General features: G+C 39.9%; 1 protein-coding gene across 3 annotated transcripts in view; it reads right to left on the reverse strand.

Moving 5' to 3' along the window:
- Window positions 1-3,887: 3,887 nt before the first annotated feature.
- LOC130545593 (transmembrane protein 47-like) overlaps window positions 3,888-18,068 on the reverse strand; it is a 28,926-nt gene continuing 14,745 nt past the window's right edge. Inside the window, exons 2-4 of one of the 3 annotated variants that reach the window (XM_057320214.1) lie at window positions 12,956-13,096; window positions 4,800-4,866; window positions 3,888-4,715 (exon numbers count right to left, since the gene is read on the reverse strand). In XM_057320214.1, the coding sequence (XP_057176197.1) occupies window positions 4,571-4,715; window positions 4,800-4,866; window positions 12,956-13,096 (353 nt within the window). In that variant the 3' untranslated portion in view covers window positions 3,888-4,570. Of the gene's footprint in view, window positions 4,867-12,955; window positions 13,097-18,068 lie in introns of all 3 variants that reach the window. The other 2 variants (XM_057320210.1, XM_057320224.1) reach the window with 2 other exon arrangements.

The following is an 18,068-nucleotide window of genomic DNA, read 5'->3' on the forward strand; positions in this document are numbered from 1 at the left end:
AGTGAGAAAGTAGAGAAAAACCCTGTCTGATTGGCAAGTAGAAACATGGTTTATTCTCTGGGGATCATCTTTATCTCCATCAGGGCATCTGGCAGACTTTGACTGGTTATCAACATAACTTCTGCTTATAGACCAGTCTAGAATACGTAAACTACGCTGGTCCAGAAGAACTTTCTGTTTCAGCTTTATCCATGTTTGCAAAGATCTGTTTTTAGTAGCCACCCCAATCTAGTAAAGAAACATTGGGTTACATAATCTAAGTATTTGTGCTGCATCATTTATTGTTGATTATCAACTGATTAAATTTTTCAAATTAAAACATCTTTGTCAAATAAAAGTTTCAGTTAAAAAAATGCTTTCCTGATCTTAATTACCTCTTTCTGAAGAATGTCAAATATAAAGTACAGTAATGTTTATGCTTGGTCTTTTTTCTTAGCTCTGAATGCTTTGAGATCAATTGTGGATAAAGGTCCCATAATGAGGCCAAGTGTGGAGGGTGTGTTAATTCTGTGTACCCATGGGCCTGTGAATGTTTTCTGTGTATGAAAGAACAGAAGCTGTTTATTTTTAATGGTCTTGCACACATACTTTCTGCAGACGCCAATTTATATGTTCAGTAGAAAGGAAACATTTTTGGTGAAAATGTTGGCATGTTTAACTTGGTATTCTGTTTAACTTGGGTAATGTCAGAATTTCCAACTTCATACTTGGAGAAGTGCAGCAGAAACTTGGGAAGACTTTGGCGAGTTGCAGATGTATGATGTCATGAGAACGTGTACACAGATAAACAGTGACCTATTGAAAGATTGTATTTCTTGATACCTGAACTTGTTTACAAAAAAACAGCAGTGCTTAAAACACAACAAAACACCATCTGTTCTCATTCATATACACAGCAAAATAGACAGAAATAGACATGTTTTAATTTGTATCATCTTATTTCTACAGTTTGTCTCTCTTTAACTCCAATTCAGCATTTCATATCCATTAGAGACCCACACCCCCCTAATTTGCTACAAATTTTAATTACTTCCTCTTACTCACGAAAACATTCATCAACACATTGGCAAACTGCATGCGTACACATCTATGCTCAAACCCACACTTTCCACTGGGGTGTAACTCACTGTTCGAGATGAACGCCTGCAGTCCACTGGTGGAAGGTGGAGACACAAAGGACAAATTCAGAAGTGCAGAGGTAGTGTTGCGTAGCCAGACATTTGACGCCATAAAGTCTGTTCCACAATGTAGTTTATATTGACTAACCACCAATTTAAACAGGAAGATAGTCTCTAACCGACATTTAAGGTGACCAGTCACAGATTATTTTGTTTAGATGACATGTTTAACACGAGGTTATGACATGAGGTTAATCTAAAATATGTTTCAATGGTTATAAAATGGCTCTCAAGATTCAATGAACTCTGGTTGATCGCTTTACATATTGGTTGAGGCACTTTCACATAAACCTCGACAAGCTCAAGAAATTGCAGACAACCAGTCCTTTCACACCGTGAAACAAATGATCATCTTTAGCCACCTGATGTCTGCACGTTAGGAGTGACAAAACCCTGATCAGCTGATCAGCTCATCGATAGTCACCATGGAGATGAACCACTTAAGGTTGCAAGCTTCACAGAACCACATGAAAAGGAATTATATAAAACGGATTCCTCAACTAGCAATAGCAGCAGTGCAGAAAGGTGTTTTGATTTAGACTTGAACTGAAGTTGTATGATCTCTATACAGTGAAACTTGATAATGTCAGAATGTTTAGACCTGCATCATAGTTTAACTAGAACATGGTAGAACTTGTTGCGACTTTCTTAGCATATTGACAATGACATTTTGATAGTCAGATGTCTAACTATAGGTGTAATGAGACTATAATAACTGTTATCAGTCACAGTGAGTGTTTTAATGGACAGCACAGCCTTACTCGTGGCAATGTTTAGTATGGCTTTATGGGGTTGGAAAAGAAAGACAATGTTTTCCAAAGCCTTTACATGTTTTGGAAATGATATCTGACAGTATTTTTCACAATCATTGTATCTGGTATTATTGCAAATTGTTCTGGTATTTAGTAATTTTAGGGTCCCAGTCCTGATAACAATATTTAAAATAATAATATACATAAATAAAATATACTTCAATTGAATAATTGACAGTTTCTGACAATCCAACATAGCATTTATGTAAGTTTCATCATTGTACATTCCATAGAGAATAACAATAATAATGTCAAGAATTTGGAAAGAGAACCCATGCGGAGACAGCAGTTGGCTACAAAATACTTTTATTAAAGAAAAAACCATGATGTGGCAAAACAGGAAAATCAAACACAACAAAGGGTGGACAACAAACTCTCAAACAAAAGACTTCCCACGAGGGGGAAAAATGTAAAACAAAACCGATGGCAAAACCAAGGTCACTATTATACAGGGCAAGGCAAGAACAAGACAGACTGGGACACTAGGTAAACGTCAAAACGAACCAGCACAGGACTGAAGACAAGAGGGCCATAAATAGGGGATAATTACACTGGGCATGTGAGGGGAATGAAACGCTAAGGGGAAGATTACAGGGAAACAAGGGGGCGGGGCCAAGACACGCGACAGAAGAGCACATGGCAATATGCTTCCACACAAAACCCAACAAGCACAAAAGTCCACAAAACTAGAAAACTCCTGACAAGGAGGACAGGATCATGACAACCATGTACAGTGCTTTGCAAAAGTATTCATCCCCCTTCATTTTATTCACATTTTGTTATGTTGCTGCCTTATCTTAAACTACTTTAAATAATTATTTTTACATTAATCTACACTCCATCCACAATAATGTCAAAACAAAAAGCTTATTTGTGACTTAGAACTTTCCTAATTTATTAAAAATAATAATAAGTACATTGCATAAGTATTCATACCCTTAACTCAGTAGTTGGTTAAAGCACGTTTACAGACTCAAATCTTTTTGAATATGATGTGACAAGCTTTACACATCAACATTTGGCAATTCTCTGCCATTCTTCTCCTCAGATCCTCTCAAACTCTGTCAGGTTGGATGGAGATCATCAGTAGACAGGTTTATACAGAGATGTTCAGTTGGGTTCAAGCCCAAGCATTAGCTGGGCCACTCAAGGACATAGACAGAGTTGTCCATTGCATTGTTTTAGCTGAGGTTCTGAATGTTCTGGGCTAGGTTTTCATGATCATTATCTCCGTATTTTGTGCCCTTGAGCTTTTCTTCTACTCTGACAAATGCCCTAGTCCCTGCAGCTGAAAACATCATGATGCTGTTTCCACCACTGTGGCGAGGGGAGCGTGGTGTAGCGAGGTATGCGGCAGGAGAGAGAGCCGGGAGACGAGCGGTAAGTGAGTGGAGTAATTACAAACGACCAACACCTGTGTCTCGTTCCAGTAAGGGCGCGGGGAGAGAATATAAACACCCGACGGAGGCACAATGGGGAGAGAGAGACGGACTCGACACAAGCTGCCACACACGGAAACCTCTCAGTCAGCAAGGAGGACCTTCACTGACTTCCGAGCGACGCAAGCCAGGCTGAAGGAGAAGCCGTGGATATTTATGCTGTTTACTTTGGGTGCTCTATTTAAGTTGTTTTTCTGTGGAATAAAGTCGTGTCAGTCTCGCCAACCTCGTCCTCTTCCTTCCTTACCATAACGAACCCGCTACACTGGTGCGAGAACCCCGGGACGAATCACTTAGGTTCCCTGGGAACAGGTTCGCTGTGTGGACGGCCAACCTCTCCAACCTGACCAACGCGCTCCTACCCTTATTTTGCAATTATAAAAGACCGGTTGTATCGAGTGGCCGCAAGACGCTCAAACAAAAAGTTTTCTGCAGAGATCTGTGAGCGCTTATTCCGGAGCTGCTTCGTTGAGCATTGGTATGCTGAGTGTGGAATAAACGGAGAGCAGAGTGCTGGCACTGAGCGTGCGGGAAACTGCTTGTGTACCAATCACTCGCACGGCTCATGCTTGCTACTAGGGGACCTTGCTACATGGGAGTCGGGTGCGTCTGACGCTAGAGCACCTCTGGAGGTCGGGAAGTGCACCTTCCCTGAGACCTGCACAGCGCTCTCTCTCGCTAACCTGCCGTTTTTTTTAAAGTGTGGCGCTTCCGTTGGAAACACTTTAAAAACGAGTAAATCTGCATAGTCACCAGTGGCAATCTCTGCAAAAATATAATTCGCAAATTAATATTTTTGGTCGCAAATGCGACCGTTTTAGGCGCAGTCTGGAGCCCTGGTGAAGACACATGAAAACTTGAAATATGCAAAAACGTACCTTTCAACAAATCTTTCAAACTGTCAGAAACAAGATTCTCTGGTCTGATGAATCTCAGTTTCATGCATCATCTCTGGAAAATACAAGGCACTGCTCAACACCTGTACAATACCATCTCAACAGTTAAATGTGGTTGTAGCGGGTTCGTTATGGTAAGGAAGGAAGAGGACGAGGTTGGCGAGACTGACACGACTTTATTCCACAGAAAAACAACTTAAATAGAGCACCCAAAGTAAACAGCATAAATATCCACGGCTTCTCCTTCAGCCTGGCTTGCGTCGCTCGGAAGTCAGAGAAGGTCCTCCTTGCTGACTGAGAGGTTTCCGTGTGTGGCAGCTAGTGTCGAGTCCGTCTCTCTCTCCCCATTGTGCCTCCGTCGGGTGTTTATATTCTCTCCCCGCGCCCTTACTGGAACGAGACACAGGTGTTGGTCGTTTGTAATTACTCCACTCACTTACCGCTCGTCTCCCGGCTCTCTCTCCTGCCGCATACCTCGCTACACCACGCTCCCCTCGCCACAGTGGTGGAAACAGCATCATGATGTTTTCAGCTGCAGGGACTAGGGCATTTGTCAGAGTAGAAGAAAAGCTCAAGGGCACAAAATACGGAGATAATGATCATGAAAACCTAGCCCAGAACATTCAGAACCTCAGCTAAAACAATGCAATGGACAACTCTGTCTATGTCCTTGAGTGGCCCAGCTAATGCTTGGGCTTGAACCCAACTGAACATCTCTGTATAAACCTGTCTACTGATGATCTCCATCCAACCTGACAGAGTTTGAGAGGATCTGAGGAGAAGAATGGCAGAGAATTGCCAAATGTTGATGTGTAAAGCTTGTCACATCATATTCAAAAAGATTTGAGTCTGTAAACGTGCTTTAACCAACTACTGAGTTAAGGGTATGAATACTTATGCAATGTACTTATTATTATTTTTAATAAATTAGGAAAGTTCTAAGTCACAAATAAGCTTTTTGTTTTGACATTATTGTGGATGGAGTGTAGATTAATGTAAAAATAATAATTTAAAGTAGTTTAAGATAAGGCAGCAACATAACAAAATGTGAATAAAATGAAGGGGGATGAATACTTTTGCAAAGCACTGTACATGGTTGTCATGATCCTGTCCTCCTTGTCAGGAGTTTTCTAGTTTTGTGGACTTTTGTGCTTGTTGGGTTTTGTGTGGAAGCATATTGCCATGTGCTCTTCTGTCGCGTGTCTTGGCCCCGCCCCCTTGTTTCCCTGTAATCTTCCCCTTAGCGTTTCATTCCCCTCACATGCCCAGTGTAATTATCCCCTATTTATGGCCCTCTTGTCTTCAGTCCTGTGCTGGTTCGTTTTGACGTTTACCTAGTGTCCCAGTCTGTCTTGTTCTTGCCTTGCCCTGTATAATAGTGACCTTGGTTTTGCCATCGGTTTTGTTTTACATTTTTCCCCCTCGTGGGAAGTCTTTTGTTTGAGAGTTTGTTGTCCACCCTTTGTTGTGTTTGATTTTCCTGTTTTGCCACATCATGGTTTTTTCTTTAATAAAAGTATTTTGTAGCCAACTGCTGTCTCCGCATGGGTTCTCTTTCCAAATTCTTGACATTATTATTGTTATTCTCTATGGAATGTACAATGATGAAACTTACATAAATGCTATGTTGGATTGTCAGAAACTGTCAATTATTCAATTGAAGTATATTTTATTTATGTATATTATTATTTTAAATATTGTTATCAGGACTGGGACCCTAAAATTACTAAATACCAGAACAATTTGCAATAATACCAGATACAATGATTGTGAAAAATACTGTCAGATATCATTTCCAAAACATGTAAAGGCTTTGGAAAACATTGTCTTTCTTTTCCAACCCCATAAAGCCATACTAAACATTGCCACGAGTAAGGCTGTGCTGTCCATTAAAACACTCACTGTGACTGATAACAGTTATTATAGTCTCATTACACCTATAGTTAGACATCTGACTATCAAAATGTCATTGTCAATATGCTAAGAAAGTCGCAACAAGTTCTACCATGTTCTAGTTAAACTATGATGCAGGTCTAAACATTCTGACATTATCAAGTTTCACTGTATAGAGATCATACAACTTCAGTTCAAGTCTAAAACAAAACACCTTTCTGCACTGCTGCTATTGCTAGTTGAGGAATCCGTTTTATATAATTCCTTTTCATGTGGTTCTGTGAAGCTTGCAACCTTAAGTGGTTCATCTCCATGGTGACTATCGATGAGCTGATCAGCTGATCAGGGTTTTGTCACTCCTAACGTGCAGACATCAGGTGGCTAAAGATGATCATTTGTTTCACGGTGTGAAAGGACTGGTTGTCTGCAATTTCTTGAGCTTGTCGAGGTTTATGTGAAAGTGCCTCAACCAATATGTAAAGCGATCAACCAGAGTTCATTGAATCTTGAGAGCCATTTTATAACCATTGAAACATATTTTAGATTAACCTCATGTCATAACCTCGTGTTAAACATGTCATCTAAACAAAATAATCTGTGACTGGTCACCTTAAATGTCGGTTAGAGACTATCTTCCTGTTTAAATTGGTGGTTAGTCAATATAAACTACATTGTGGAACAGACTTTATGGCGTCAAATGTCTGGCTACGCAACACTACCTCTGCACTTCTGAATTTGTCCTTTGTGTCTCCACCTTCCACCAGTGGACTGCAGGCGTTCAACTCGAACAGTGAGTTACACCCCAGTGGAAAGTGTGGGTTTGAGCATAGATGTGTACGCATGCAGTTTGCCAATGTGTTGATGAATGTTTTCGTGAGTAAGAGGAAGTAATTAAAATTTGTAGCAAATTAGGGGGGTGTGGGTCTCTAATGGATATGAAATGCTGAATTGGAGTTAAAGAGAGACAAACTGTAGAAATAAGATGATACAAATTAAAACATGTCTATTTCTGTCTATTATGCTGTGTATATGAATGAGAACAGATGGTGTTTTGTTGTGTTTTAAGCACTGCTGTTTTTTTGTAAACAAGTTCAGGTATCAAGAAATACAATCTTTCAATAGGTCACTGTTTATCTGTGTACACGTTCTCATGACATCATACATCTGCAACTCGCCAAAGTCTTCCCAAGTTTCTGCTGCACTTCTCCAAGTATGAAGTTGGAAATTCTGACATTACCCAAGTTAAACAGAATACCAAGTTAAACATGCCAACATTTTCACCAAAAATGTTTCCTTTCTACTGAACATATAAATTGGCGTCTGCAGAAAGTATGTGTGCAAGACCATTAAAAATAAACAGCTTCTGTTCTTTCATACACAGAAAACATTCACAGGCCCATGGGTACACAGAATTAACACACCCTCCACACTTGGCCTCATTATGGGACCTTTATCCACAATTGATCTCAAAGCATTCAGAGCTAAGAAAAAAGACCAAGCATAAACATTACTGTACTTTATATTTGACATTCTTCAGAAAGAGGTAATTAAGATCAGGAAAGCATTTTTTTAACTGAAACTTTTATTTGACAAAGATGTTTTAATTTGAAAAATTTAATCAGTTGATAATCAACAATAAATGATGCAGCACAAATACTTAGATTATGTAACCCAATGTTTCTTTACTAGATTGGGGTGGCTACTAAAAACAGATCTTTGCAAACATGGATAAAGCTGAAACAGAAAGTTCTTCTGGACCAGCGTAGTTTACGTATTCTAGACTGGTCTATAAGCAGAAGTAATGTTGATAACCAGTCAAAGTCTGCCAGATGCCCTGATGGAGATAAAGATGATCCCCAGAGAATAAACCATGTTTCTACTTGCCAATCAGACAGGGTTTTTCTCTACTTTCTCACTTTTCCCAAGCTAGAAAAAACTAAACCCATCTTTCCATTCATTCATCTTTCTATTTTCCTGTCTTGCATAATGGCAAAAGTGGTAAGTATCTGTGCTGTACCACTGTACAGAAAAGCTGTGTATAAAATGAAAGTGCCAAATGCAAGTAAATAATAAGGCGAGCGGTTACAGGCCAGTGGCGAACAAAATACTGGGAGTTGCAACATACTAAACATAAATGGTTAAAATATGGTGCTTGGAAACATATGCCTGTAGTTTGAAAAGAGGCCCGATTCACATTTCGCGTCTTTTCCGCGCGCATATCCGTTATTTTAAATGTAGACGCGCGCCTGATGGGGGCGACGCGGTCGCAACGCGCATGCGGTGCGACGCGTTCTTTTTTTCAGGCATAATAACCAAAAACCATAATGTGATGATGAGAAATACATTGAAGGCACTAAAATATAACATTTATTTAGTCACAAAGTAGCTACCATTTGCCTTCATTTGTCAGAATTGACATTTATCAGCCAGTTTCTTCAGGTCTCATCCTGTGATGCTTTTGAAATAGTAATGAAGTAGTTTTCATCTATGCTGGACTCTTATTGGCTGCCTTTTCCTTATTATTTAGTCCAAATCATACATTTTAAACACTTTTATTAAACACAATTTTAGTTTTCGGATGAAAGTTACTATGTTTTCATAATTTTATTTTTGTTTTTAAGATCACAAAATCCTAAACTTTGAAAGGTTTGTAGTTCCTACTACTTTCAGTCAGTTATCTGACCCTACTCCGTGAATGAATGATACATATGAAAGAGAAGAGATACATATGGTTAACTAGAGAAAAGACTAGGCCTATTGCACATCACGGACCCCAGTTAACAATTTACTATTACTTTAAGAAAATTTTGGACAAACCAAACCGCAATGGGTGTTTATTAGGGGTGGCGCGAGATCCAATGTGTCAACACAGTATCCTCACGCAATTAGCATGATGGAGTGCTGTGCTCGAAATTGCGACCATTTTAGTCGCATATGCTCCCTAAATTTAACCTGTGCGAACTCAAAATATATTTGAACAGAACACGCTAATAACTGCACAAAGTATGTGCATGCTGTGAGCTGATACAGTGACCGGCCCAACCATCCCGCGGCGCTAGTTTCTCACTATTTTTCTATGTAAACACGCACTAGACGGATGGGTTTCAACGTTCTGGAGCATCTCTCGCATCTGCAGCGACTTGCACATAAGCACTAGTGTTTACGGCGGTTCGCGCTGCCAGCAGCACTTTGGGCTGAACAGCAGCTGACTGTACCACAAGTACAGTATAGCAATTGCAAGTTCACATTACTTTATTTTAAATACATTCACAGGCAAACCTCTTCAAAAACAGATAATCTGCATCTTAAATATGTGCAATGTAAGCATAAAACATGATGCGTTAATGTAGTTTTAACTGACTGACAGTGTAATATGATGGTCACCTCTGCTAACACAGGCACTATGCACAAGCATATAGAGAAAACAACCACAGCTCTTTCCTAAAAGCTGCGCCTGTTAAGAAAACAAAGCATCATTTTTGTGAAATTACTGCCTGTCAGTTGAGTTTGTGACAAAACATTTAGCAATGTTTACATATTGCTTATTACGGCATAATATAATTCATTAAAATAGAAGTTTAATTTGTTTCATAAAGTACAAGTTGATTTTATAATGCCTACATTTTTTGCATTTTGTGTTTTTAAGGTGAATAAAAGACTATTTTCCCCTATATATTTAATCATTGAGGATTTCTTTATAAAAGTCTAAAAATCTTGTCTCTTGAACCGTCTCGTGTCTCATCTCGTCTCGTGGGATAAGCATCTCGTCACACCACTAGTGTTTATGTTTTTGTGACAGATGCTGTTTTGCTAAAAGTTAAATAATTTTATTGTCACAGAGACTATAGTAAAACTTTCATTGAACCCTGGATGTACACTGTTAGTACCAGCCCAGGCTCATTGTAAATACAGACCTCTGCCTACATTTCTGCATAATGTGAAATATGTAGCTCCAGGTACAAATGTCCACTAGAGGCAAGTTTTTTCTCTGTTCTAATGAGTTTAATTAAAAGTTACGACGCAGACACATGCTCAAAGTAAAAAGGTTAGAGCACCTAACTCCACTACCACCCTAAACCTAAACCTACCCACTTCCCAACCATATAAAACACAGAACAAGCAAATACTAGTCAGCCACGGTTATTTATTGCAAACACTGACCAAAAACTGTAAAAAAAAGCATTAAAAACAGGTCACTTTACATTCGGAATCTTCTAAAACCATACGATATTGTTGTGTGATGAGCACATAAGGTTTTAATTACCGATTATCGCGCTCCAGGAATGCACCCAGTCACATTTCATTCAACAGTTTACACTCGAGGTTAGCGTATGACGCAATCTGCGACGCAATGTAGGTGAACGTAATGACGCAACCAGTCACAAGACACCATAAGCACAAATGATTTGAGACGTTTAAAACGAAACTAACCCCAGTGTTCGCCCCTGTTCATTAGCAAAACAACCATCTTGCCGCAGCTAAACATATTAACGCACATAATGTATTAACATTCATACAGCTAAACTCCAAGTGTCCATGTGCACTTATATAAGTTTAACACTGGCTTTTTGAATGTTCTATTTAGCCCGTGACTGACTTAGCTCCCTTCGCTATCATATGCTAACGTTATCCTCCTATATATACAGTACATTTACGTCAATTCAGACTGTTGATAAATATTACTTACATCGGCAGTTTTGTCTCGTTCAGTCGGTCTCGATCCCTCTTGAGCAGGGGTGTCTAATGTCGGTCCTGGAGGGCCACTGTCCTGCAGAGTTTAGCTCCAACTTGGCTCAACACACCTGTTTGGAAGTTTCTAGTCTGCTTTGTGAGACCTTGATTAGCTGTTCAGGTGTGTTTGATTAGGGTTGAAGCTAAACTTTGCAGGACACCGGCCCTCCAGGACTGACTTTGGACACCCCTGCTCTTGAGGAACAACTTTGAAGCTAATCCTGCTTGTACTGTCCCAGGTTGAAAAAGCACTCCGGTTTGAAGTGATTCGCGCAAACAAGCAGGTTTTTACTTATGGTTTCTGATGGATTTCCACTAAAAATAAAATAAATCCACTCCTGTCTCTTCCTAGGTTTGGACTCTGTGCAGCGACTACATTGCATGTTGTCCACGAACTTTAGCCATGGCGTCACGTACACCGCTGTCGCTTGTGAAAACAACAATGGCGGAGCGTGGTGGGTGGAACTGTGTAGATTAAGGGGCGGTAACATTATAATAAAATCTGCTTTGGATGTCACAATCAGAGCGAAATCTGAACGGCTTGATTTCTCACATGCTTGCAGGGAAAGGCACACCAAAACAAACTTACTGGGTTCTTATTTTTCACGTTTCTGGGTTGCTAGATGCACCGGGGACCCGATTATAGCACTTAAACACAGAAAAAGTGGGGTTTTCATCTGATGTCTCTTAAGTAAACAACAAGATCTTGATTTACCTCAGCCAAACACAATCAATCCTCACAGTAACGACATCAGATGTTTATCTGCCACGGATATACTGTACATCAATAATATTCAGTATCATCTGCTTCGTAACCTTGAATGTACCTGCATCAGAACAGAGAAAAACCCATGTGCCACTAGTGGACATTCCCCCCGAAAGATGCAGCGATTTGTAGCTAGCATCTTTGGAGCTACATATTTCGGGTTATGCGGAGGTGCGTTTTTGCAATGAGCCTGTGTTGGTTAATACGATTAGTGGGTGATCTCAGATTATGACCTTTGTCACTGTGCCGACCGTTCATTGTTGTGATAAACCAAAGTAGCTTCTGGAAGAGCACATGGAACATGCATTCCTAAAGTGCACATTCACACGGGCCACACTCATACACAAATACATCAGCTAGTGTGGGTTTCATGGGAGCTGCTGCTCTTAGTTAGAGTGTATTTTATTAGAGTCAACTATTTCTGAAGGTAATTTTCTGGCATTAGAAGTCAAAGCCACAGGAGACATTGCTCAAGGCACATAAGAAGCAGCTTTAAAAGCCTCAACGGTTCTATTCTCTCTATCTCCCCACTGCACTTTCATAAAGGGATAATCCTCATACATTGAAACACACACACGCACGCACGCACGCACGCACGCACGCACGCACGCACACACACACACACACACAAACTGTCTAAGCTTGCTGAGGGCAGTGAAAGACTTCTGCATGAGCAAGTCAGGGAGAGGGAAAGAAAGAGGCTGGTTACTGGTTAGGAAACACATTCCTCTACACATTACTAACTACGTGGTTAGTGAGAGGCACTGAGAATGGAATTTCTCACACATTCTCTAATGAAGGGCCCCAAGAGCCTATTAATGGCTTAAAATTACTTCTGTTTGGAGTCTTGGGAATTGCCTTACATGCTAGGAGTGTTTACAAATGATGTAATAAAAACAGAAAAAGTTTTGCATACAGTTAACACCCATGTGTGACAATGACTAAAATGCTGCATTTTGCATGCCAAGTCAGTCAGCATTATAAAGAAACAATAATATGTGCATGCTCACATACAGTATATATTCTTTTATAGAGCGGTGAATGCAATCATCAAATTGGCGAAAGAATCTATCAATTCTGTTGGGTGACTATGTCATTCCTGAGGTTTAAAATTTAAAACACACTGGAATTGACACAATACATGCAGAAATGCTGATTAAAAGCAAAACTTGAGAGTTCTCATAATAAATGCTATATGTATATATATGCCCATCATTATGTCAATGTGGGTGCACCTTACCTGCTGAGAAAAGAAACACTGCCACCATTCGATAGTGCTTCCTGTGTGTGCCTTTACACAGAGAGATCAGAGCGATGAGAAAGGCCACTAACGTCACAGACGCCCCTGCTAATAACAACACCAGCGTTGCTATCTGCCAGTCTGGGAGAGACGCAGATAATCAACAATTAGTAATAGTCATTTACCATTTACCAATGATGAGAGCTAATCAGTACAACACAAACACAGCTCTAAAGACCCATTCAAACAGACAATTAACAAATAAAAGATAGTAATTAAACACTAACATAGCTTATAATTTACAGCTTTAACGGAGTACATTAAAGGCCTTTTCTCTAACAGTTAGATTTTTTTGCCATAAGAAGTCTTAAAAATCAAATCTATACATTTCCTTTGGACTAGTGGTTAAGGTATATTCGTGGACACAAACTCATGGGACGGGAGGGCTGAGTAATAGAAATTCTGACCTCCTTACTGTTAAATATCACAAGTAGTGATGCACGATATTGGATTTTTGCCGATATCCGATAATTTCCACCTCAATTAAGCCGATAGCCGATACCGATATATGCTGTCTATCCACCGGGCGTTTTTACGCAGCTAAAAGTGCCTGCCGTTGGACAAAGTTTTTTCAACCAAGGTGCTTTGGTCGCAATTATAAGCTGCATGGGAAAAAAATAAGCGCCAGCACTGAGCCCGTGGAACAAAACAAGGGGGCATAGCCCAGTCACTTCAGTGACTGTGCCTTTTCACGGGGCTTGACATTAAGCATTGTCATGTGGTTGTCCTTCGGACAAGTAAACTTGTCATTCACTTGTCCGAATACAAAAATTACTTGTCCAACGATAAAAAAAAAATATTTCATTTGAATTCTCAATATAATTGTTCCGGATCTAGATTGGTAAAGTTTGCTTCTAAGCATTTTAACTAGTGTCCGCTTTGGCCGCCTGAATTTGGTTATAGGCCTACTCTCCGTGACTGCTATAAAACAAAGGCAAGCAGTAATTATTATTAGTGTTAAGGCTGTAGGTTAACTTTTTTTGCACATAGCACTGGTGCTAGAAAGGTTTAAAGTTTGGTAGCACAGGCCAAACTGTATGAGTATAAATCGTCTGTTGTCATCATTAAAAAAACAATTGCAAGTGTAGTTCATCATGAATGACACATAACTGACAAAAGACATTAATGTTACATACAGATGAATAAATTAGGGCCGTATCATTTTTAGATTACCTAAATTTGTTTGAATATTTCTCAGTTGTGTATTTTTCCTTTTTAACTATACAACAGTGGTATATTTGTCCACATAAATTACTGTAGTATACTATAGTAAACTGCAGTAAAATTCTTAGATACTATAGTGTTTTTGAACTTTACTATAGTATACAGTGTTTATCAAATCTTGTTTGCAGATAGCTTCACTCAAACAGTAAAATATGGGAAGCCGGTTCTTACGGGTTCTTACAAAACCTTTACCCTAACCCACACCCTAACCCTAACCTTACTCTAATCATCTAAACTACCTATGATTGTTAAAATAGACGAAAAAAAACGCGTAATTTCAGGGGTGAGGCCTCACGTGGATCTGTGAACATGGGAAGAAGGTATAAATATTGAATAGAAATGTAATCTTAGGACTACTTAATATAGTTTCAACAATACGCCTAGCCATAGCGGAGGTTTATAGGGTCAAATTTAAACCACTGGCGCCTTTGATTTAATTGGTTCGCGCTGAGCTGTTGTAATTGGTCGGCGCAGCGCTGCTGAGGATCAGTTCGCGCCGACCCGGCCATTCAGCAGCGCAAACAACTCGTCCTCCCTGCGTGGTCGAGTCGGTCGCGCGGTTCGGCCCAATTAACCGAGCCAATGGCATGTCAGCACTGCGCGAGCTCTACGACACCGCTCCGTTTCGTTCCACATTTGGTGTGTTCGGCTTCCCATAGACAATCACTCATGTTGTATGTTAAACTGTGCACGTAATTCACTCAGACACGCAGAACAGCCAGATGACATTTAAATAACAGGATTCTGCGTCCGCATGTAGTTACATGGACTTGATTATTGTCACACACAACAAGCACCACCACAACAAACGCACTACACACAAACACACAGCTCTGTCTAATGCACATATTCTTATTATTCTACATATATGTCGCACTGTTGTTATTTTTTTTCAAGTTATTTGTCCAGTCGGGCAAGTAAAGTTATCTCTCACTTGCCCATACAAAACATTCACTTGTCCCGGACAAGCATTAATGTTGAGCCCTGCTTTTCACATTTTAAAATGATGATAAACGAAATAAATTTAAAACATTTGGAAAATGAATTTGGTGAATATTAATTAAAGCAACAAGAGCATAGGTGTCTTCAGTGGCGTAACTTTGTTTTGAAAAGTGGTGGGGACAAAGACGACACAAACAATACTTTAATAAATTGTTTCTCTAATAACTCATTGGGAATATTCATGGGCGTCACAAGCGTGAAAAATGTAGGTGACTCCTCCAGAAAACAGTATAAAAACTGCGCCGCTTTATCGACGGCTTCAGTGGTGTAACGTTAGTGCGAAAGACGCATGACAAATAATATTGACACTGCCGTGAAGCAGGTTTCGAATCCGCTAAACTCAATATTCAAAATTTTCACATCACATATCAGATCTGCTTCCATTTGTTTTTAAACTATATCATGTTTTCATCAATGGATCATTTAAAGCATGTTGTGCTTTATTATATGCAAGGATGGCTGTTGCCGTACGTAATTAAACATATTAATTCGTGATTGACACAGATTACCTGTCGGTGGGTCAAGGATTGAGACGTTTGGGAATCCCCTGCTAATAAGGACAAACATTGAAGTATACAGGGGATACAGATGGAAAATAATATCTTTAAAAAAATTCTTATTTTCACTTATTACTACGGGCATTGCCAGATAGGCTACAAATATACAACGAACTTTCTAAATTTTGTTTTGAACTCATGAAACTACAAAGTTGTGACTTTTTCCATTAATTGGAGTTTTCTATCAAGTATCAAAATGTAATTGATCTAGCAATAGACGATAGCAACCGTATGTAGAGAACAATAAGGACGAATATATAGCACCAAAGAGCAATTAAGCGCAAAATGTTTGGTACATGTATGACGTGAACTGCCATTTTCAAATATTTTCATCATTTTATTAAAAATAAATACCTTTACAATCTGATATGTGATAGGGAAAAAGTTCAGCAAACAGCAGTCCCGAACCCACGACGACATGGAGTAGGTAACACATGCTCTACGCCACTGGAGCAGTCGAATTTCATATGCCTATCTTACATTTTGTCTATTCCAGTCTGAAACTTTTGGGCGGAGTTAGTATCTCTGCTTACAGAGTATACCTCTGCTTACAAAGCAGGCTACTTGCATGGTAAATAGACCCTCCGTATTTTTTATTTCTTCCAATAAGTGGTGGGGACAAAATTGACTTTGGCAAAAAGTGGTGGGGACATGTCCCACCCGCAAATTACGCCTATGGGTGTCTTTGAAATGGAGACTACAAAATGGCAGTGTGCAGAGACGAAAGTCACAGGGCGGCGCGCTGCATATTATCCACGCTTGAGCTCAAGTTCAAAGTCAACTCCCGATGGACGATGGGCAGGATTCAACTTCATTTTTACTCTGTGTTTTAGTTAAAAACGTTAATCAATAAATAGGCAGTGCACGGCTGACGGGCGCAGAGATGGATTTCTTTGCACACTCAGTTAATGTAAGAATGTGGTGCTTTTACAAGCATGATTTAATTACAGCTTCCTATCGGCGAGGCATATCGGCGTTATTTTCTTTATCGGGCCGATGCCGATAATTAATTTATAAGCCATTATCTGCGATAATATCGGCGTGCCGATAATATCGTGCACCACAAGCACAGCATTTGATGTGCTGTTTTAATATACAGCCAAACTAACTTTTACTTTAAAGGTGCAGTGAACTAGGACCACAATTTTAACCCGAGCTTTTGTTATATAAGAGGGAATTGTATTCAAGCGAACATCCTGTAAGTGTCAGACCTGAAAACGCCCTTGTTACTGAAATAACAACTGTTATTGACACGAGGCTCAGAGAAAGGCAGGTCCTGGAATGCACCTATCTGGTCCTTAAACCAGGTACTGGTAGCTTTGGCACTGTGTGCAAGTCCTGTTGGAAAATGAAATCCGCATCTCCATTAAGTTGGTCAGCAGCAGGAAGCATGAAGTGCTCTAAAACTTCCTGGTATACGGCTGCGTTGACCTTGGACCTCAGAAAACACAGTGGACCAACACCAGCAGATGACATGGCACCCCAAACCATCACTGACTGTGGAAACTTTACACTGGACGTCAAGCAACGTGGATTCTGTGCCTCTCCTCTTTTCCTCCAGACTCTGGGACCCTGATTTCCAAAGTCCAAAGGAAATGCTAAATTTACTTTCATCAGAGAACATAACTTTGGACCACTCAGCAGCAGTCCAGTCATTTTTGTCTTTAGCCCAGGCGAGACGCTTCTGATGCTTCCTGCTGCTGACCAACTTTATGGAGATGCAGATTTCATTTTCCAACAGGGCTTGGCACCTGCACACAGTGACAAAGCTACCAGTACCTGGTTTAAGGACCATGGTATCCCTGTTCTTAATTGGCCAGCAAACTCGCCTGACCTTAACCCCATAGAAAATCTGTGTGTCTGGTGTATTGTGAAGAGGAAGATGCGATATGCCAGACCCAAAGATGCAGAAGAGCTGAAGGCCACTATCAGAGCAACCTGGGCTCTCATAACACCTGAGCAGTGCCACAGACTGATCGACTCCATGCCACGCCGCATTGCTGCAGTAATTCAGGCAAAAGGAGCCCCAACTAAGTATTGAGTGCTGTACATGCTCATACTTTTCAGTTGGCCAAGATTTCTAAAAATCCTTTCTTTGTATTGGTCTTAAGTAATATTCTAATTTTCTGAGATACTGAATTTGGGATTTTCATTAGTTGTCAGTTATAATCATCAAATTAAAAGAAATAAACATTTGAAATATATCAGTCTGTGTGTAATGAAGGAATATAATATACAAGTTTCACTTTTTGAATGGAATTAGTGAAATA

This window comes from Triplophysa rosa, linkage group LG2 (assembly GCF_024868665.1).
Source record: "Triplophysa rosa linkage group LG2, Trosa_1v2, whole genome shotgun sequence".
Lineage (NCBI taxonomy): Eukaryota > Metazoa > Chordata > Actinopteri > Cypriniformes > Nemacheilidae > Triplophysa > Triplophysa rosa.